The following is a 22,338-nucleotide window of genomic DNA, read 5'->3' as shown; positions in this document are numbered from 1 at the left end:
GGTTTTGTCTACTAGAATTTGAGATTATCTAGTCACAGAATCCAGTGTCTGTGGTATTTTTTTTTTTTTTTTAATTTTTTGACAGGCAGAGTGGACAGGGAGAGAGAGAGACAGAGAAAGGTCTTCCTTTGCCGGTGGTTCACCCTCCAATGGCCGCCGTGGCCAGCGCACTGCGGCCGGCGCACCGCGCTGATCCGATGGCAGGAGCTAGGTGCTTATCCTGGTCTCCCGTGGGGTGCAGGGCCCAAGCACTTGGGCCATCCTCCACTGCACTCCCTGGCCACAGCAGAGAGCTGGCCTGGAAGAGGGGCAACTGGGACAGAATCCGGTGCCCCAACTGGAACTAGAACCTGGTGTGCCGGTGCCTCAAGGCGGAGGATTAGCCTAGTGAGCCACGGCGCCGGCCGGTATATTTCTTATCACAACATACCTATTTAACAACCCCAGAAGGAGCAGGGAGGTACATGAGAGAGTGGTAATGTGAAGTATGTAAGATAGACTGTGAAATACTGGCATTTACTTAGTCACTTACACAATGGAGTAGCTGGTGAAGGATAAAGGTGAACTGGGAGTACTTGCAGAAGTTCTCAGCACTTGTTCCCAACACTCTTGACCCTTGCCACGAGCCAGTGGTTATAAAATAAAGGTCTCTCGCAAGTGACTGGAAGTCATTTTCAAACCGGAATTGGCTGAGCCACTGTATTCCTTCCACCTACTCGGCATTTAGAGATGCAGTGTGTGTAGTCGGTAAGGCTGCTCAGGCCAGGTTCCAGATTCAAATCTCCAGTCTCCAACTCACTAGCAGGGGTAATCCTGTTCTTTGGGAAGAGGAGACTGCCTCCTCTCGGGGGCAACTCCAGAGGTGAACCGAGGAGGAAAGTGTCAAGTGCCTGGCAAAGGGGCTCAGTGAGAGGGCGCACCGCAAGTACACATTCGGGTACGTTTTCCTCTTCTGTCATCTTCCTAGTTCTCCCTCAAACCCCCTAGTGCGGCCGTTCAGAGATCTGCTTGTGGGCTCCCCTCTCCACTTTTTACTTAGGCCTCTCTTTCAGATTTATTTATCTGAAAGGCAAAGCCACAGAAAGAGAGGGAGAGACAGATTTCCCAGGTGGCCCCAACGGCCAGGACTGGGCCGAGCTGGAGCCAGGAGCTTCCTCCAGGGCTCGCAGGTGACTCTCGGCTCATTGCCTGGATCATCAGCAGCCGTAAGGGATGCCAGCATTGCACGCGGCATCTTTACACGCTACAGCACAATGCCAGCCCAAGGCCTTCTTTGCTTGATCTATCCCCCCATTCTCAATTTTTACGTATTTTGGAACTTTCACTGTTTCCAGGATTAAGGGTGTTTTTCTTACTGATGTAGGCAGGGGGGAGCTGGGGTCATCAGCACCTCACTGCATCCCGTCTCCACCACCCAAACCCTGCCTTATTGCACTGTTTTGCTGCTCAGAACTGACACTGGCTAAAAATAACCAATGTGGTTGCTGGCTGTGTCTCACGATGACCTTTTGCTAATTACAATATCATTATAAAATTACCATGGCTGACACACTAACTCCCATCATGTACCTGATACGATAGCACTTCCAAGATTTCCTAAAAAAGGCAAGGAAATGGGCAGTACTTGACCCATTAAGTTCACGTTTTCTCCGTATTATTTCTGTAGGTGTCCTATATATAGAACAGCAGGACACGATGGGTCAAGTCTTGCCCCGATACCACCCTCTATGCCCCCAGTTCATATAAAGGTGCGGGCAGCCTTCTCTGGAGCAGTTCCGTGTCCCTTCCTCAGTGTACACTTCTCCTGACAAACCTTGGTTTTCTGTTGGATTTCACCTACCTCTAGGCCTTGAATTCCCTTTTGTGTCACAAACGAGAGCCTGGACTGAGGCACCTCACAACACTATGATACCACACAAATGGGTTTTCTGGGCACACACAACCCCAGGCCGGCCCAAGGACACAGGCAGCTTCCTGGCACATCCCTGCTCCAGCTTGTCAGGTTATTCACCAGCTTCCTGTTGATGAAAAGTGTCCTACCTACCATCCTTTCATGGCCTGTTCTGTATGCATGTGTCCAAGCCCACTGTATCTGATCTTTTAAACGTTCCAGAAACTGCCAGTCCTCACAAAGACTCCTCTAGAAAATAAAGTTCTTTGGAGAATACTTAGTTACATGGGAAATTAACAGCACCATCTCCTCAAGCCTAGTCTTTCCCAATGTTCTGACAGATAGTACTTTATTAGCAAGTACTATAGCAACTTAAATTGCGAAACAGCCTTTGGTGAGAACGAGCCCTGTTTCCCCACAGATGAAACAAACAGGTTAAGAGACTAATCAAGGTGAATACAAAGCTGCAGAACTCAAGGGTGAAGCAAGACCCAAGAAGGATCCAGCTCAAACAGCCCCACTAACTCATCAGCTAGTAGCTCTCAGCATTTGTTTTCCTTTTTGAGTGCTAAGAATTACCTGGAGAATGTTGATTTTCTGAAAGAACAGAAAAGTTGCAGCTATTATTGCGTAGCTGAAATCCTATTCCACTTACACAAACAGTTGGCTTTAGGTTACCATAGTGAGCACCTCCAATCTGCAGGAAACACCAGGGAGGAAACTGAGAACGCCATAAGCCTTGACGCTCTGCAGTCTGATGAACGGAGGCTGGCAAGATGCCCTGGCCATCTTGGAACGCAGGTCTTCTGGGCTTGCCCTCAGTACCTTGACGAAACGTCACTGGCCTGTCATTACTGAAATGTTTCCCCCTCATTTATTCTCCCAAGCCCTGTGAGTTTGCTTCTCAGCTCTTTTTATAACCTCACAACCTTTAATTTGAAAACACAAACCTGGTCATACTTGGCACTAAAGTGTTTTTTAGTGCCACTGTCCCAGCGTGGCTTATGTAGCCCCTACATGGGATAGTCTGGTCTGAAAACATACTAACAGATTCCAGTAAAAGTGATGTGTTTTTTGGGTGGAGGATGGCATGTGGGGAGGAATTCAGGGTTCACCCCAATCTACTTAATCATCCTAAGGATCAAAACACTAGCCCTGACAATGACAGTGACGATGGTAACTGCCTTTCTCCCACACCTTTTTATGTGTATCGTCTGCCTCCAAGGAACTTGATTTATGAGGCCGTTTCTCTGTTAATCCTCATCTCCTTCCTCCCTGGGAGGTGTGAGTGCTACAATCTTTAGCTTACTTTATTGGCCTGTATTTACTTCCTGTCTAAATTCTAAAATGGACAGACCAAGTACCCTAGGGAATTCATAGAAAGAATACCCACTCTTCTCATTACATACTGATACCAAGTAGGGGGGAAAACGAAAGGTAAACTGTACACAGCCTTTCACATGTGATTTTTAAAATGAAGACTTCCCCACAAAGGGATTTTTAAGTCCTTCACAGGATGAAAGGGCGAGTCTGGTTCCGGATCCTACAACTGGAATACAAAGTGGCATGAGGTCAGTCACTCATTTGGAGGATTTTTACTCAAAGGTCCGTCTCAAAGAGCTTCCAGGCATCTATCTATGGCTTCAGCTTAACTGTGAACAAAGAAAAAGCCTGAAAGTTGTAGAACCTTTTTTTAAAAAAAAAAAAACAAAAAACATTTCAGCAAGTGAAATTCACTCTCTATGGAGGCAAAACACAATCTATGAAGTATTAAACAAATTCAGACTTTGTTGTAAGCGAACAATTCGCTATACTGATCTCAGGAAAGTGTCTCAGTCACTGGACTGGTCAACACAGTGCCACCTCCCTAGATCAAAGATAAGCCAGGGCCCCTTTTGGGTCAAATTCCTGATGGATGAGAAACTGGGTGAGTAAAGAATTACTTTTTGGGTGTGTCTCAACGTGTGAAGCCATCTCTGAGAGCCACTGCTGCTCCCCTGGCTGGGCAACAGGTCACTGGGGCAGAGGGCTGAGGAAACTTGTAGAGCAGGTATTCAGCGAAACGGGAAGAACTAGGTCCCAGGGTGGACACACACAGTCTGTATGGGAGCAGATTACTGCACTGTTTCCCAGATGCATACCAGAGACCTGAGGTGGCTCCTGCCAGCGTCGGACCAGAGCCAAGACACAGCTGAAGGAAGGAATATGGCACACAGTGGGGCCTGGACTAGATGCCTGGATGAACTCAGGAAAGGGGATTTTTTTTTTCCCTCTTTTCCTTTTGTTTCCTCATTTGTGTTGCAGTCTGAAAAGTGACCAGGAAACACTGAACCAGGCTTCAGTTGAAGAGAAAAAGCACAACATCAGTGTCCCAGAACTGCAGGGACGCAGGAAATTAAGAGAAGCTAGAAGGAGTTTCTGGGCAGGTCAGGGACCTGGTACCGTCAGCTTTCCAACATCCTGGCACACCCTACAGAGGTTCAGGAGGGGCCTTTACAGAACCCATTCTCTAAAGCAAGCACCATATTAGCTGCTTCCACACACATTTCTCATTTAATAACCTCCAGAACCCTGATCTATAAATACCATTACCTGGTTTCTACAGAGGGAGAAACAGGCTCAGATGAGTTAAGTGATTCACTCAAGGCCACATAGCTTCAGCAGTATCACAAGGACAAGCCTAATGAATTACTGTGGACTAGGGAATTAATCTCTTTCCCCTCACCGCCTCCCTCCTGTAACACCTTCAGTGGCTCACCTGGGAAGAGCTCACCTACAAATCTCTAATTTTACAGAAGGTCTTATCCTTCATCAGAACATCTCCTAACCAGAACTTGTTTCTCCTTAAAACATGAAGGACTAGGGGCAGGTGTTGTGGCACAGCAGGTTAAGCGTCTGCTTGGGTTGCCTGCAGCTCATATTGGAGTGCCAGTTCCAGTCCCGGCTCCTCCGCTTCCGATCTAGCATCCTAATGCATACTGGGAGTCAGCAGGAGATGGCTCAAGTGCTTGGACCTCCACCTATGTAAGAGACTAAGTTCTGGGCTCCTAGTTTTGGGTTGGCTCAGCCCTAGCTCTATCGGGCATTTTGGGAATGAACCAGTGGATAGAGGGTCTCTTTTTCTCTAATGTGCTCTATTGTCTGCCATTCAAGTAGATAAAAAGAAACATTTTTTAAAAGTTCATGGAGACAATGTCTTAAAAAAAACTAGACTGATTCAACTTTATCTGCTTCTGTTTCAAACTTACTGTACAAACCTAAGCCTACATGCTCTCTGGAGAGTCTTAGCTCAATTTTCATTTGAAAAATCTAACACCCAGGAAAAAGGTGCTAAAACAGCTATGTCTGAGCATCTACCTTACATCTGGTGATATTAAAAGTCATATTTAAACACTCATTTGCCTGAATTCCAACAGCATGTGCCTAATGAAGCCAGCTTGCTTGCTAACTGTCCTACAGCTCACGGTGATGCCCTGGTTCTGTATTTCTGCTCTTATGACTCAATCATGGATATTTAAAATATCCATGGGCCCCTTAGAAACATTCTCAGCAACTGATTCCAAAGAGCAGTAATCCCCCTAAAATAGATTTCAAAGTGGCACTGATGCTCACCAACAGTGGGGGGATGTCTGCTAGTCCTCCGTGATGCTGCTCTATACAGCCAGTAACCGGAAGTCCTCAAAACGCTTGCCTAGCTCTCACATTTTCAACACATCTTGCACAGCACAACTTTTTCCTTTCATAACCTGAGCCATTAATACATCACAGCCAGTACTGGACCAGGGATGGCCCTTAGTTCAGTTCTGTTTTGTTGAGATTTAGTTTTATTTGAAAGGCAGAGTCAGATATTTCCCATCTGCTTGGTCAACCCTCAGTGCCCCCAAATGGCTGCAATGGCTGGAGCTGGGCCAGGCCACAGCCAGGGGCCTGGAATTCCACTTGGGTCTCCCCTGTAGGGTGGCAGGGATCCAAGAACTTGGACCATCTTCTGCTTCCTCAGGTGCATTAGCGGGGAGCTCGATGGGAAGCACTCAAACCAGTGCTCCTGTGGGATGCAGTGCCGCAGGCAGCCTGCCCAGCCTGTTGCACCGTGATGCCAACTCCTAGTCCTTAGTTTTCAGCAGCAAATTAAATATAGGTGAAATTATTTTACTGTGTGACCTGGCAAAAGTCAGTTCATCTTTCTGGCCTTCCACAGGTGCATCTGTGAGTGAGATTAAGTTAGATGTTTTATCTACCAAGGAAGTACTACCGACCCTCCTGCCACTAACAGAACTGCAGTCACACTTACACGGGATGAAGAGACTCAGTGGACAAGAAGAATGTGAAGATGGTGAAGATCCCATCATGAACCTTCACTCCAAACCTTATCTCCCACCTCCCCTGAATATGGGACCTCACTGACATCTGTGAGTCCAAAGCAGGGCTCAGAGATGAACCAGTTCCTAGTCCAGAGATGAGGTGCAGTTCAGACCCATGCTTTGTTGCAGGGGGTTCCTGGGCTGGACATACATGGTGCTGATTCCACACTGTTAGTTTGGGCACAATTCTGTAAGTGAAGAGAGACTGTACTCCACGGGCTCCGGAATGCTTCTGCTTATTCCAGAATTCAGCAAATGGTCTTGGGCAATTGTGTTTCCTGGCTCTACTCACTAGGGTTGAGAGCGATGGAAGCACTTCCAGCGAGTGACATTATCGAGAGGGGACTCTTCGAGGGGGGAATAATGACTGGGCATGGGTTCCTGACATAGGTCCCATCTATTACACTATTATACTAGCTTGGGAATTCACGTATAAAATAGATAAATTTACAGTATTTTATAAAGTATGAAAAAAAAAAAACAAAACCCAGTGACTCAACTTTTAGTGAAGACCAACTCTGACTTGGACAAGGCTCAGCACCCACTGCCTGCCACTGCAGCTCTTAGAGCTGGACCAGACTCTCAATCATATAGATTTCAGGATTCAGCTGGAAAAAACCTGTCCTGGTATTAAGATGGAGTTTGAACCCTCATTGAACCACTTAGTGAGTGACCGTTGGCAAACTTTTAAAACCCCAGTGTGCCTCAATTTCCTTATGTGTAAAGCCAGGATAATATAGTTGCAGGGCTATTGCGAGGTTAGCAAATCCATGTGAAGTATAAAGAGTTACAGAATGCTGTCAGAGACAGTGTCCTTCACATGATCAAATAACAAGCAGTAATAGCGTCCCTCTCGCATCGCAGATACTAATAAAAGAAGGGCCAGTTTTGTGCTGCAGTGTGGGCATCCCATACTGGAGTACCGGTTCCAGCTGACTCTGCTTCCCATCTAGCTTCTCGCTAATGCACCTGGCAAAGAAGCAGAAGATGGCCCAAGTACTTGGGTCCTGGCCATCCAGGTGGGAGACCCAAATGGAGAGTTTCAGGCTCCTGGGTTCAGCTTGGCCCAAACCTGGCTGTGACTGCCATTTGAGGAGTAAATCAGCAGATGGAAAAATCTCTGCCTTCCTCCCTCCCTGTTGCTCTGCCTTTCAAATAAATAAAACTCCTTTTTAAAAATAAGTTAAAAAAAAGGCATTAGCTATAAAACATAGAAAAAATAAAGAAAAAAAATGTTTCTAGGGCAGCCATGTATGCATTAATTGGGTCACCAAAGAATCCTGCAAATTTATCCTTAGCCTACTCCCCCAGAGTAGAAGCAGAATTAGTAAAGAGGCTGCTGCAGGCAGCTCACTAACAGGGTAGAGGGGACATGAAGAGGTGAAAAGAAATTATAAAAAAAAACAAAAACAAAACAAAACAAAAAAACAAAAAAAACAAAAACAAACAAAAACAAAAAACAAGCCTAGGGCCTTCTAGCCTCATAAATCTGCTTATTGCCCTAGGCTAGAATACTACCATTCTAAACTATTTCTAATCAGTGAGGTTCATTGTGTTTTGTTAAAAGAAGGCTAGAAAAATTCTCCAGAAGTGCTTAAAATCGCCCTCAGTTTGTGGAAAAAAATTTCCTTTCCGTGAAGCTATTCAATGACCAAAGCCAGATAAACATATGCATCTGCGATAAATACATGTACCATACAAAACACATGAACGCAGGGGAATCTCTAAATGTTCTTTATAGATAATTTTCAGTGCAACAAAAGGGTTGCAAAGGGTAAAATGTCTTTCTTTGTTCAAGCTTGTGGTTTAAGGAAACACCAAAGCTGAAGTGGGATGACAAAACAAGTCGCCCCCACAACCAAGGCTTTAACTTCTTGTGCAAATTAACTCATGTTCTTTCTTTGGTCCAGAAAACTAGACATTTAACCAACTACAGAAAACTCAAAGTGCAATGGAAGATCATTACCTCCTAAAGTGGCTTGGACTTCATTCTTTTAATGAGGTGATGATGAAGAGCTAAAACTCTGTCTTGTCTCTAACTTACACAAAGGCAGGGCTTGTGAGACCTGTTTTTCCTCTCTGATTTTCTCACACTGACCTACATCTGACTTGAAGACATAACAAGCTCTGGAGGAATTTAAAAACTGGGATGTGGGGCCGGCGCTGTGGTGTAGCAGGTAAAGCCACTGCCTGCAGTTCTGGCATCCCATATGGGAGCCAGTTCGAATCCCAGCTGCTCCACTTCCCATCCAGCTCTCTGCTGTGGCCTGGAAAAGCAGCAGCAGATGGCCCAAGTCCATGGGCCCCTGCACCTGTGTGGGAGACATGGAAGAAGCTCCTGCATCCTGGCTTCAGATTGGTGCAGCTCCGGCCGGTGCAGCCAACCGGGGAGTGAACCAACGGATGGAAGACCTTGCTCTCTTTCTGCCTCTCCTTCTCTCTGTGTGTAATTCTGACTTTCAAATAAATAAATAAATAATTAAAAAAAACTGGAATATTGAGCTCTCCATTCAAAATAAAGACGTCAAAACAGCTAGTTTTCTGCATTTCCTTTTGCTTTTTTAATGACTGACTGTGGAATACCTAGGTCCCTACATTCACACAACACTGTGTGTGTGTGTGTGTGTGTGTGTGTGTTGGAGGCAGAGACACTGATGGAACGGGTTAACAGCAGCTGTGGCCAGGCACTGAGCTATTTGCTTTACACAAATTCTTTCATTTAAATGTCAAAATCTTGTGAAGCAAAGACTACCATTCTTTTTTTCAGAGATGAGGCAATATCGACTTAGAGAAGTTAAGAAATGCCTGAATGCCTGGTTTTCAAAGTTTCTAAGTAGTACACTTGGAACCTGAACTTGAGACTTAGTTGTAAAATGATACAAAGAACTCGGTGTTTTATTTTTAGAATCCATTTGAACATTTAGATCACTTATTGCATTCCGGACAGCATCTTCTCAGTATTAAAGAATATATAATACAGAGAAATAAAAACAGTACTGGGGACACGCATTTGGCCTAATGGTTAAGATGCCTCTTGGGATGCTCACATCCCATACTGGAGTGCCTGAGTCCTGGCTCTGCTCCTGTTTGGCATTCCTGCTAATAAACACTCTAGGAGAGGCAGGTGCTGTGGCGCAGTGGGTTAACGCCCTGGCCTGAAGCGCTAGCATCCCATATAGGTGCCAGTTCTAGTCCTGGCTGCTCCTCTTCCGATCCAGCTCCCTGCTATGGCCTGGGAAAGCCGTAGAAGATGGCCCAAGTCCTTGGGTCACTGCACCCACGTGGGAGACCTGGAAGAAGCTCCTGGCTCCTGGCTTTGGATTGGTGCAGCTCCAGCTGTTGCAGCCAACTGGAGAGTGAACCACTGGATGGAAGACCTCTCTCTCTCTCTTGCCTTTCCTCTCTCTATGTGTAACTCAGACTTTCAAATAAATAAATAAATATTTAAAAAAACAAACACTCAAGGAAGCAACACACAATGGCTCAGGTAGTTGTGTGCTTGCCATCCATCTGGGAGACCTGGATTGTGTTCCCGGCACCTGGCTTTTGCCTGGCTCATCCCTGCCTATTGTGGACATTTGGGGAGTGAACCAGAAGACAGATCTCAGTCTGTCCTTCTCTCCCTGCCTTTCAGTAAATAAAATAAACACAAATGAAAAAAAGTAAAGTATCTGCTTTTGGGCTTCTTTCTTTTCCCTTCAAGTCTTAAGTTAGAATTGAAAAAAGAGGGGCTGGCACTGCGGTATAGCAGGTAAAGCCGCCATCTGCAGTGCCAGCATCCTATGTGGACGCTGGTTCAAGTCCCGGCTGCTCCACTTCCGATCCAGCTCTCTGCTGTGGCCTGGGAAAGCAGTGGAGGAAGGCCCAAGTCCTTGGACCCCTGCACCCGCGTGGGAAACCTGGAGGAAGCTCCTTGCTCCTGGCTGAGGATCAGCGTAGCTCTGGCCATTGCGGCCATCTGCGGAGTGAACCAGCGGATCGAAGACCTCTCTCTCTGTCTCTACCTCTCTAACTCTGTCTTTCAAATAAATAAAATACATTTTAAAAAAACAAAACAAAAAACACATTTTCATTTTTAAGAGGAGCAATGGCCCTTAACAGAGTTCAACCGCTGATGTTACACAGTCCTGGGGAGCCCCTCTATGTAGTCATGGGACAGGGCCTCAATCTGTCTCATGAGGTGGCCTCTGTCCGACAAAGCCTGGATGTGAACTGAGTACCCCACTGGGGATATTATTTTTCTCTGTATGTAAAGGAAACGAGGGGAAAGGACACACTTGGAGAAAGCGAAGAGTGTCCTCCTGTTGCGTCAGTGTAACATGAAACACAGAAGAGACCAGATGCGGCCTTTCACACAGATCATGACTCAAAGCATTTAGCCCTTGGAAAATTTTCTGACCACCAGAGCACCATTTCATAGTCCCCATTCAAACATGTGCCAATTCATTATAAAGGTAACACACATACTTCTCTGGATTGGATTTGTTTCCAATCTAATCTTTCTGTACCATTTGCCCAGATAAGCATGTTTAAGGCCAGATATCTACAAGGTTCATTGAATTTTAGCTGGGCTGTATCTCTGATTTCTACAGAATTCCAGGAATTATAAATCTTCTGAATGGGCTGCAATGACTGTGTGGTCCTGTGATTATCAACGCCTAAAGCCTGGGCTTTACTTTAAACGCCTGGATCAGAATGAACACGGGAGAGTATGCTCCACCCCCTGACTAACGGGCTTCCTCAGAGTGGGATGCATTTAACTGCTATGCCTCTGCTCTGTTGTCAAACAGGAACGTACATGGATGTCATAGGACATATCTAACGTGCTCTGGACACTCTAGAGAAAGATAAAGACGTAAAGTCACTTCACTGCATCCAAGCAGAAGGAATCCCAAACAATAACAGGATTTTAAATCCATACAACTTACCTATATCGCTCCTCCTGCAAGGTCTGCATTATTAAGGAATAGTCCCTCTGATAATGTTCTTTGAGGGTCTCAAAGGATTCCTCTAGTCTGGCCTGGGTCTCCCGGATCTCCTGGATCTCATGTAGCAGCGCATCAAATCCTGAGCTCTGCATGTCCAGGGTGTTAGTTTTGGAGCTTGATGCTCCTACGCCGATGCCCCCAGTGGTGCTGTTGGCTCCCACTGAGCCCGAAGTGGCACTAGAACAATCTTCTTCACTACCATATTTTGGGCTCGACTGAAAGTTTGAAATCACCCCCAAAGCCTTTCCATCATCCACTTGCCCTTCCTCCAAAGAGTCCTTCAGGTTAGGAATATTGTCTGCACTGCCAAATTTGTTCCGAATCAGCGAGGCAATCTCTCTGGGCTTTGAGACCACAGCCCCTGCTGCTGAATGGGTGGCCTGGGAGAAGCTGGAAAAGCCGCCTTTGACACTGTCTACCACACCTTCACTGAAGCCAGTCACCTTGGCTCCCACATCCTTCAGGCCCTGGTGCATGTCCCTGAAGACATCCTTTGGCTGCCGGGGGATCCCATTCTGCTCTACCTCTCGGAGCTTCCTGTGATAGTGCTCAAGCTTCTTCTGCAGCTGCAGGATGGTTTGGGCAGATTTCTGGTTCTTCTTCTCAAAGACCTGCTTGATGCGGGCAGCCTGCTGCTTGTCTGCACTGTTGGCAAGCTTCAGGTACTCGGCGACGTTGTCGTCTCGGGCCGTCTGGGCAATCTTGATCTGTTCCGTGAGCTTCAGGATCTTCTGCTGCAGGTGAGCAATGGCAGCCTTTGTGCGCTGAGGGTCTGGGATTCCATCCACAGAGTCTGTATGGATGCTGCCATCGGTGCTGGAGGCTACCGCACTGGAAGTCTGGGCAAGGCTGCTTACTTCCAACCGCTCAATCTAGCATAAAAAAAGAGGCAGACGTTAGAAGGACCCCAAGATTCACTGGAATCAGTAGGCCAAAATGTACGGAAAAGTTATTCCCAAATCTCAGCACAGGTCATGACCTAGAATTCCTCCTGTCCCTGTTTCCCTCTTGAATACTATTGTCACACCAGTCTACTGTGCTCCAAGTAAAACAGATATAGTATATGAAAAAATATTTCCATCAGATATGAGGGTATTCTTTTGCTAGAGGATTTATTACAGTGTTTCTTTGAATAACAGTGTCCCCTTAGTGGATTTAAACATGAATTAGTTCATATCCTTTAGCATTATTTGGCTGACAACTATATCTATGTAGAACAAGGTTATCTGCATTTCAAGTTAAGCATGTAAGAACATTTTGGTATTCAAACATCACTGTGATTCTGTTCTAGGCTTACAGACTATGGTCATATGAAAATGCTGGCAAGATGACGTATGTCAATGGCTAGATAGAAAAACCAAATTTTTATCATGGTTATCTTTTTAATCCAATCATGCCAAAGGTAATGGATCATTCTATTCTAATAAGGACACTTAACTGGTAGTAGCTGGAGACGAGAAGAGGTAAGAATGGGAAGATATTGCTGAAAGAGGCAAAGGTGAATGTTGTTATACCACAAGGAACGGCGGTAAACCTGGGCGAGCTAACTCAGATAGGGAAAGGAAGAGGTAAGTAATTAAACAAGCCAAGGTTCAATTCGGGTCTTTAACTGGATAAAACTCACAAAATGTAGTCTCCAAAAGGTTTTGTTAATCAAGGGACTGACTAGCCTTTCATATGGGTTAGAACCATTCAAAGGCAGTGCAGAAGAAGAAAAGCTGCTCAGATTTAAATGTTTAAACCTTCACACTTCAAAGCAGAGCTGGGAGAGGTCATGTTTCCCAAACTCAGGAGGGAAAAAAAAGGGTGCTGCTGGGTGTGGCTTGTGCTCCTGAAGCAGAGTAGGGCTCACAGAAAGACTTCAGACACTGCTCCCAGCTGAGCAGTAACAGAAACCATAATAAAACAACTTAGAGCACTATAAATTCCCAGTTCAAGTGTTAGATGACAAGTTTACCATCTTAAAACATCGTATTCCCTTTCTGTGTATAAGTAGTCTACAAAAACCTATCTAGAGGTTACCCCCTCCCCTACCCCATATTTCATAATACACCAAGTCTGAAACGTGCATCGGTTGCAGTAACTTTCTTTTTCCGTGAGGATATATTGCCTCGTGGCCATCTGATCAGGAATTATGCTGACCTCTAAGCTTTAAACACATTTAGTTCCTTACTGAATTCAGTATACTACTACTGATGTGAATAAAAACAGTATTTTCTCTCTAGATGAACAAGTTAGCAATATAAAGTCAAAAGATAATTTAAGACTGAAATTCATGACAAAATGACATCATGCTCGACTACTTAATAAAAAACAGAGTATCTGGAATAAAGACTGTTTGCTGTCACTTCCTCCTTCCGCCTGATGCTCCTGGGGGCAAGTGACATAGCCAGAGGCAGGGAGGAGAAGCCAGAGTTCCAGACAGTCCAGTTACCAAGACTTGCAACAACAGCTCTTCAAAATCCATTTTCTAGCCGGCGCCGCGGCTCACTAGGCTAATCCTCCACCTTGCGGCGCCGGCACACCGGGTTCTAGTCCCGGTCGGGGCGCCAGATTCTGTCCCGGTTGCCCCTCTTCCAGGCCAGCTCTCTGCTGTGGCCAGGGAGTGCAGTGGAGGATGGCCCAAGTACTTGGGCCCTGCACCCCATGGGAGACCAGGAGAAGCACCTGGTTCCTGCCATCGGATCAGCGCGGTGCGCCGGCCGTGGCAGCCATTGGAGGGTGAACCAACGGCAAAGGAAGACCTTTCTCTGTCTCTCTCTCTGTCCACTCTGCCTGTCCAAAAAAAAAAAAAAAATCCATTTTCTTCAGTGCTCAAAGTTTTCTAGACTGTAGAAAATTCTCATTGTTCCATATTTTTTTTTTTAATTTTTGATAGGCAGAGTGGACAGTGAGAGAGAGAGACAGAGAGAGAAAGGTCTTCCTTTTGTCGTTGGTTCACCCTCCAATGGCCGCCGCTGCAGCCGGCGCACCGCGCTGATCCGATGGCAGGAGCCAGGATCCAGGTGCTTTTCCTGGTCTCCCATGGGGTGCAGGGCCCAAGCACCTGGGCCATCCTCCACTGCACTCCCTGGCCATAGCAGAGAGCTGGCCTGGAAGAGGGGCAACCGGGACAGAATCCGGTGCCCCGACCGGGACTAGAACCCGGTGTGCCGGCGCCGCAAGGTGGAGGATTAGCCTATTGAGCCACGGCGCCGGCTCATTTTTCCATTTCTTTCGGAATCCAATTTCAGATCCCAGAACTACAGTATACAATAGGACCCTAATGGAGTCCTTAGTTTTAAAATCAGCTCAAAGAGCACCACGATATAAAGAACAACAAACCTAATGAACACTATCTAATACTGCTCCAAGCTTATGCATGCTCGGCTTTCTTTGTTAGGTTCTGATATTTACATAGCATTAGTTTACATGCACTCTGTAGACTTTCTTTAGATCAAGTTTAACTTAATCTGGAGGATCAACATTGATCACAGTGTTTAGGGACTTGTATCAAGGTTTGATTACGTCTCTAAAATTGAAAAAACACCACACTATATTTTCAGTACAGTTAATTATTTACAAAGAATTGCATTTTAGATGTGATTTTGTTTCCCTCCATAGTAACTGAAGAAATAAAACAACTGTCTTTCGCCTGATTTCTGTTCTACCTAGGCATGCAGAGCCGCAGTATACAGTCCCACAAACGACTCCTACTCAGAACTATCTACAGGCCTGTGAGAGGACAGCTGACAGACGCAAGGTCTTCAGCCTCCAAAGAAAAATACATCCACGCAGTTTCGGAAGGAACTAGGAATCACTGCATGACTTGGGAACGTCTCCCAATTCCCCCACGCAGTATTCTTAAAAAGGTGGGAGATGCTGAGATACAATGGAGAGAATGAAGAAAAAGGGAGAGTGGATGGCAGACGAGGAAGGGGAAAGGTGTACCAAGCCACACAGTCACAGAACAAGAGAGCAGAATACCTCTTCTTGAGCTGTGAACAAAGTGGATGTCTACGCTTCATGCAGGAATACTCGGCACTGAAAAGGATGACTTAGCTGTGAATTGTGAATGCACCAATTGAAAAGTTCTTCACTTTTTCAATAACTCTCATTAGCAATTAGGTTGTTCTATGTAACAGCAACGTCAGATTGCAGGGGCGGGTGACTGGTATAGCTGTTAAAATGCTCGTGTCCCAGGTACAAGTTTCTGGGTTCAACACTGGATAATCAGTTCCGACTCCCAATTCCAGTTTCCTCCCAATGCAGACCCTGGGAGGCAGCGGTGATGGCCTGGGTGGCTGGGTCCCTATCACGCATGTGGAAGACATGGCTCGGGTTCTGGGCTCCTGGACTCAAGCTGACCCTACTAATTGGGGGAATTAGAGGAGTGAACCAACAATGGGAGCTCACTTTCTCTCTGCCTCTTGAATAAATAAATTAAAAATAAAATTAGATTCCTAATTCATTCTACACAACTAAATTCCAGATGTAACAAGCAAAATTTGAAAATCTTTCAAGGGCAGTATCAGAAAATAGGAAAGAATTTACACAATACACAGAAGGCACAAAACAACATTATTGAAATCTGGCTCCCCTTAGTGCGGCACCAAAGCATACGATCTGATGTAAACTGTTTGGCTTCAAATACGACTTTGTTTCTCACCACGTGATCCCTGGTACTCCACCTCTGTTTCCACTTTGTCCAAAGTAAAGTGGGTATAACATTAATGCTCACTTTAGATGACTTGTGAGGGTGCAATCAGTCAGAAAGTATAACAGTGCTTAGAACAGCCGGCACCTGGGGGCACACGGCAAGCTGTTAGCATGGGCTAACGTTCCTGTACCATGAGTGATTTTTTTTTTTTTTTTTGACAAGCAGAGTGGACAGTGAGAGAGAGAGACAGAGAGAAAGGTCTTCCTTTGCCGTTGGTTCATCCTCCAATGGCCGCCGCGGCCAGCGCACCGTGCTGATCCGAAGGCAGGAGCCAGGTATTATCCGTCTTCCATGGGGTACAGGGCCCAAGCACTTGGGCCATCCTCCACTGCACTCCCTGGCCACAGCAGAGAGCTGGCCTGAAAGAGGGGCAACCGGGACAGAATCTGGCGCCCCGACCGGGACTAGAACCTAGCCTAGTGAGCTGCGGCACCGGCCAGTGAGTGACTCTTAAAAATTTAAGAATTAAAAGATTTCAGAATATACTCTAAAATCTTTCACATTTTAGGCATAAACAAGGGGCATGCAGTCTGAAGTAAAGGCATAAAGTAACTCAACAATAAGCCTATTAAAAATAGTATTATCCCTAATTTAAAATAAACGGGCTGCAAAATGCTTCCCGGTTATCACAAGGCAGGATGAAGACAACAGCAGCACTCAGTAGGGTGTCTTTTCTGTCCATATCCTGAAGAGCATCCATTTCTGAACACACCCTCCTGGGAAATGGCTACACCCGGGAGCAAGGCCTGCCCCGTTACAGCTGTGGTTAGCATACATTCTGATTACTCACTGTAAGCATGGCAGTGTGCTAAAAAGCCAGGTGACTGTCAGAAGCCATGATTCTGATCTAACTGTGGCAGTAGCAAGCTTATTATAATGCTTCGTCTGCACTCTGACCTTTATTATCTGCCAGACTTAAGTGATCTATTAACAGATATGGATTAACTGATTAGAAAACAACCCAAGAGAAAATTTAAACAGTGACACCTTTAAAACACTGATTCATCCACGAGTCATTCAGGGAAGAATATTCGGATAGTAGGGTTAGAGGAAAAGGGGTACAGAGTAGGAAAATTTTTGCAATTTATTGAAAACAAATAGATATTGAATATTTTGGCTTTTTCCCCCTCCTAAAAGTGGTTTTCTCCATAGTGAATTTTTAAAAAAGATTTACTTGAAAGGCAGAGAGAGAGAGAGAGAGAGAGAGAGAAACAATCTTGTACCCGCTGGTTCACTTCCCCAAATGGCCCCAACAGCTAGGATGGCTGGGCTGGTCTGAAGCCAGGAGCCAAGAGCTTCTTCTGGGTCTCCCATATGGGTGCAGGGGCCCAAGGACTTGGGCCATCCTGCACTGCTTTCCCAGTCACATTAACCAGGGAGCTGGTTCAGAAGTGGAGCAGCCAGGACTCAAACTGGCACCCATATGGGATATCAGGACAGTAGGCAGCTGCTTTACCAGCTATGCCAGTCCCCATAGTGAATTTTTTAAAAAAACTTAGAGAATTTATCTCCCATTTAATGGGGCCACTCTCCAAATGCCCACAACACCTGGGGCTGAGCCAGGCTGATGTTAATGGAAGTCAATCTGGGTCTCCTATATGGGTGGTAGAGATCCAAGTATTGAGGCAAGCACCTGCTGCCTTGGTAACTCCAGGTATGGGATGTGGGCATTCCAAGTGGCCTCTTAACTGCTGCACCAAACGTTTACTCCAGATTATGTAGAGGCAGGAACAGACAGAGTCCTGCCTTTGGAGTCAGCTCTGATTTGAATTTTGCGCCATCATCTCTTTGAGGCTTGTCTTGCCAACAACTCCCCCATATCTCATCTGGATTGTGAATATTTTTCATCCAGCTCCATTGTTGTGCTACAGAGATGCCACACCTGTGCCTAACCACCTTAAGTACGTTGTAGCAATCACATTTTCTCATCTTTACACAGAACTTGGATTACATGTAACAGTCTTAGTTGCACGGAGAGGTGTCTGACTTACCACAGAGGCTTCTTCAAATCCTGCTTGCCTCTGTATATTTCCTTAATTTTATAAAGTTTGAAAAAGCACTGATACATGTTTTGCTTAAGACAATAATCATGGTCATTTCTGAAGTTAACATTGTATCTCAAAATTCCTTTTTGTATTGAGTTACTTAAGGCTCCATTCTCTTTCCTACCACTAGCCCTTTTCAGGTCCCTGTTTCACAAAGAATGACGTTTAACATCATTTCATGGGTGATAATACTTATGTAATAGAGAGCAAAGGACATGCTCCTTAAGATATGAATTCCGGTTGAATTTGCCCACCAGCTCTGTAGTTAAAAGATCCCACTATGTGCCTTGGCAAAATGACTAAACAACTATATCATGGATCACTTGGGAATATTGGGAACCTCAGATTTAAAGTCCATACATGCTAAGGACACGGCATGCTGTTCACACCTCTAGACTGCCTACACACTTCCTGGCCGGGGTAGGGCGTAATTCCCTTGCCCCTTCTGGCTGCTCCGAGTATGCTCTGAAGACTCAGTTCAGGTGTAACCTCTACCAGGACATCCTCCGCGACAACCTACCTCTCCCAGCCAATTCAACGGCCCTTCCTTTATATTCCCAAATATCTTGGAATGTATTTCCATCATTGTTCTTAGCACACTACCCTGAAATGATTGACTGATTTGTCTCTAAATTGACTCAAGCTCCTGAGGACAGGGATCATGTTACATTTATCTTTTGTACCCCAAGAAGCTACCACGATCCTGGTACAAAGAAGACAGCAGTGAATATCTGTTACAAATGCTCAGCACAATCTCTGTAGCATGATACTTGCACATCTCACAGGTCATGCAATGCTTGAACCTCTGTAACTACAAATGGAACAAACTCCAGGGCTTGTATAGAAAAAGAGCTCCCAACAGATGATACTCTTCCCTCCCAAGGCCAGTGGGGAAAAATCACTGATTAGGCTGAATATCAGTTTAGATGATTAACTTCTTATCTGGCCCACATGCTCCAACTCAACTGCAAAATACCCATTGTAAGATCTAGGGCCGATGCTCTGAAATGGCTTTGTTATGGAAGGACCAATTTCTTGGCTTATGAGGGACAGACACTGCTGAGAGTCAGCACTGCCAGGCGTACTTCAGGGCCTGATGTTTGGACTTAACGGATCCATAGAAGTCTACTCAGGTGACTTATGCGCTTTTCAACAAAGCTTGACAAGAATGCGCCCTGTGTACAGGGCCGGTGCTAAGCACTGGAGATGCAGGAAAGAGTTTAGCTCCTAAGGGGCCTGCAATCCTAGCCGTGATAAGTGAACAACATCCTGTTCTGTTATGAGCAGACTGAGTGAGAAAGGAACCTAGGAGCTCACCCGGTTAAGAAATTTTATTGAGTAGCAGATTTTAAGAGAAAGATCTTTCCCTGAGACTTAAAAACAATAAATAAGTGAGATACTACAGCCAAAGAGGAATGTACTGTTAACTTCACCACAGTTATAAATATCAGTTCACATGAACCATGGGAACTATCCATGCGGAGACATCATGCCAGAGATGTCAGGAATGCCAGAGGAGGCAGTGGACGTAGTGGCACAGAAGGTGAAGCCACTGCTTGGGATGCTGTACCCCACTGTCCCTTAGAGTCAAGGCTACTCTTGAGCTTTCAATCTAACTTCCTTATAAGGTGTCTGGGAGGCAGAGTATGATAGTCCAGCTACTTAGCTTCTTGCCACCCATGTGGCAGACCCAGGAATTCGTGGCTGAGCCTTGGCTGTTGTGGGCATTTTGGGAGTAAACCAGCAGATGAAAGATCTCTCTTTCTCTGTCACTCTGCCTTTCAAACACACAAACAAAAATAGAATGCCAGACAAGGACATACTGATGAACAACTAGAACAGATGATTCAAGTTTCCTTCTAATTCCCAGATCACAACTATTGTTAAAAAAGAACAGTGCCTCGGGGCCGGTGCTGTGGCGCACTAGGTTAATCCTCCACCTGTGGCACCGGCATCCCATATGGGCACTGGGTTCTAGTCCCAGTTGCTCCTCTTCCAGTCCAGCCCTCTGCTGTGGCCTGGGAAAGCAGAGAAGATGGCCCAAATGCTTGGGCCCTGGCACCCGCGTGAGAGACCAGGAAGAAGCACCTGGCTTTGGATTGGCATAGCTCTGGCCGTTGCGGCCATTTGTGGAGTGAACCAATGGAAGGACAATCTTTCTCTCTGTCTTCTCTCACTGTCTGTAATTCTACCTGTCAAATAAATAAATAAATAAAAATCTTAAAAAAAATAGAATAGTGGCTCAGGCTATGATATTAACAAGTCATTCTCTGAAGATTTACAATAAAGCATTTGACTAGTCTGAAACATACAAATCTGTTAACATGAGGTAATGTTAAAACACTCTTTTCGGGGCTGTTACTGTGGCATAGCTGGTAAAGCCACCGCCTGCAGTGCTGACATCCCATATGGGCACTGGTTCGAGGCCCAGCTGCTCCACTTCTGATCCAGCTCTTATGCTATGGCCTGGGAAAGCAGTGGAGGATGGCCCAAGTCCTTGGGGCCCTGTACCCACGTGGGAGACCCAGAAGCTGCTCCTGGCCCCTGGCTTCAGATTGGCACAGTTCTGGCCATTGCAGCCATCTAGGGAGTGAAGTAGCAGATGGAAGACCTCTCTTTCTCTCTGCCTCTCTGTAATTCTGTCTTAAAAAACACTCTTCTGCCTAGGGAGATTACTGACACCATAAATAAGAGTGTCAAATTGTTAAGTCAACAACAGGAGTCACTGTGCACTTATTCCTCATGTAGGATCTCTGTCCTTAATGTGTTGTTCAATGTGAATTAACGGCATAACTAGTACTCAAACAGTACTTTACATTTTGCGTGTCTGTGTGGGTGCAAACTGATGAAATCTTACTTAATATATACTAAATTGATCTTCTGTATATAAAGAGAATTGAAAATGAATCTTGATGTGAATGGAATGGGAGAGGGAGTGGGAGATGGGAGGGTTGCGAGCAGGACGGAAGTTATGGGGGGAAAAAGCCATTGTAATCCATAAACTGTACTTTGGAAATTTATATTTACTAAATAAAAGTTTAAAAACCTACTCTTCTATTCGCTGATCATGTGCTAGCCAGGAAGAGGAAAGAGTGACTGAGAACCATGCATTCACTGCTGAGATTTTAAATGTGTATAAAATGCATGGGCAGGTAAGTTAGTCTGACTATAGAACTCCACCAGTGAGCTCCCCTTCACAATTCCTGCTACAAATATGGTACATTTATGACATAAGCTTCACTAAAACAAAAGATTTTATTTTTAGCAATTTTGATAAGCAAAATTCTAAAGTAATGAAAAAACTCCACAAAGCTCATTGGGGTCTGTGATAGTCTGGCTCTCCCTGAGCTGGTTATGATTTGTTAGGTAGCTTGTGAAGATCAAAGGCTCCAAGGATGGGCTGTACAAACTGTAACTCCAACCCCATTAAGGGCCTAATTACTCCTCTTGCTCTTAGTAATAATTTATTTGCTGATGACTACTAAACATGCAGCTCCATCCCACACAACCCTTAATTCTAGACTCACAAAACAACTACCTACCGTATCATTTCAAATTTATTATGTTCCCAATATCCTCCAAACCTGTTCCTCTTTTAGTTGCTCTCATCTCAGCTAATGGCTACTACATTGTCCCACTTGCTGTGATCCAAACCCCTAGAGTCACTTTGGTCCCTTTTTCTTTCACTCTATCAGTTAACATTAATAATCACAGTTGCTAATACAGACAGTACTTACTGTGTGCTAAGTACTACTCTGAATCCTTTTATGTTTACCAACTGGTTTAATTCTTACAACAACATTACAAATGCTATTTATCCTCCTCCTATTTATTCATTTGAAAGGCAGAGTAACAGAGAGAAAAATAGAGAGCTCTTCCATCTGCTGCTTAACTCCCCAAATGGCTGCAATGTCCGGGGCTGGTCTGGGCACAAGCCCGGACCTCCATCCTGGTCTTTCTCATGGGTGGCAGAGACTCAAGCACTTGAGGCATCATCTGTTGCTTTCCCAGGTTTATTAGCAGGAAGCTAACCAGCATTCTGATGTGGGATGCCAGCATTGCTGGTGGTAGCTTAACCCACTTTGCCACAATGCTAGTCCTTTTATCCTCTTTTTACAGCTAGGAAAATCAAAGCACAGGGGCTGGTGCTGTGGCGCAGTGGGTTAAAGCCCTGGTCTGCAGTGCCGGCATTTCCAGTTCAAGTCCCGGCTGCTCCACTTCCGATCCAGCTCTCTGCTATGGCCTGGGAAGATGGCCCAAGTCCTTAGGCCCCTACACCCACGTAGGAGACCTGGAGGAATCTCCTGGCTTCGGATTGGTGCAGCTTCCACTTTTGCAGCCATCTGACCTTTCT

At 45.4% G+C, this 22,338-nt stretch overlaps 1 protein-coding gene across 34 annotated transcripts in view; it reads right to left on the bottom strand.

Annotated features, from left to right (window-relative positions):
* TMCC1 (transmembrane and coiled-coil domain family 1) overlaps positions 1 to 22,338 on the bottom strand; it is a 246,548-nt gene that overhangs the window by 8,277 nt on the left and 215,933 nt on the right. For all 34 annotated transcript variants that reach the window (XM_070051057.1, XM_051851745.2, XM_070051052.1 and 31 more), the window contains one exon: positions 11,181 to 12,112. In XM_070051057.1, the coding sequence (XP_069907158.1) occupies positions 11,181 to 12,112 (932 nt within the window). The remainder of the gene's footprint in view (positions 1 to 11,180; positions 12,113 to 22,338) is intronic.

Source organism: Oryctolagus cuniculus, chromosome 10, assembly GCF_964237555.1.
Source record: "Oryctolagus cuniculus chromosome 10, mOryCun1.1, whole genome shotgun sequence".
In the NCBI taxonomy this organism is placed as follows: Eukaryota; Metazoa; Chordata; class Mammalia; order Lagomorpha; family Leporidae; genus Oryctolagus; species Oryctolagus cuniculus.
The sequence above is the reverse complement of the archived record's forward strand: the minus strand, read 5'-3'. Positions and strand labels throughout refer to the sequence as shown.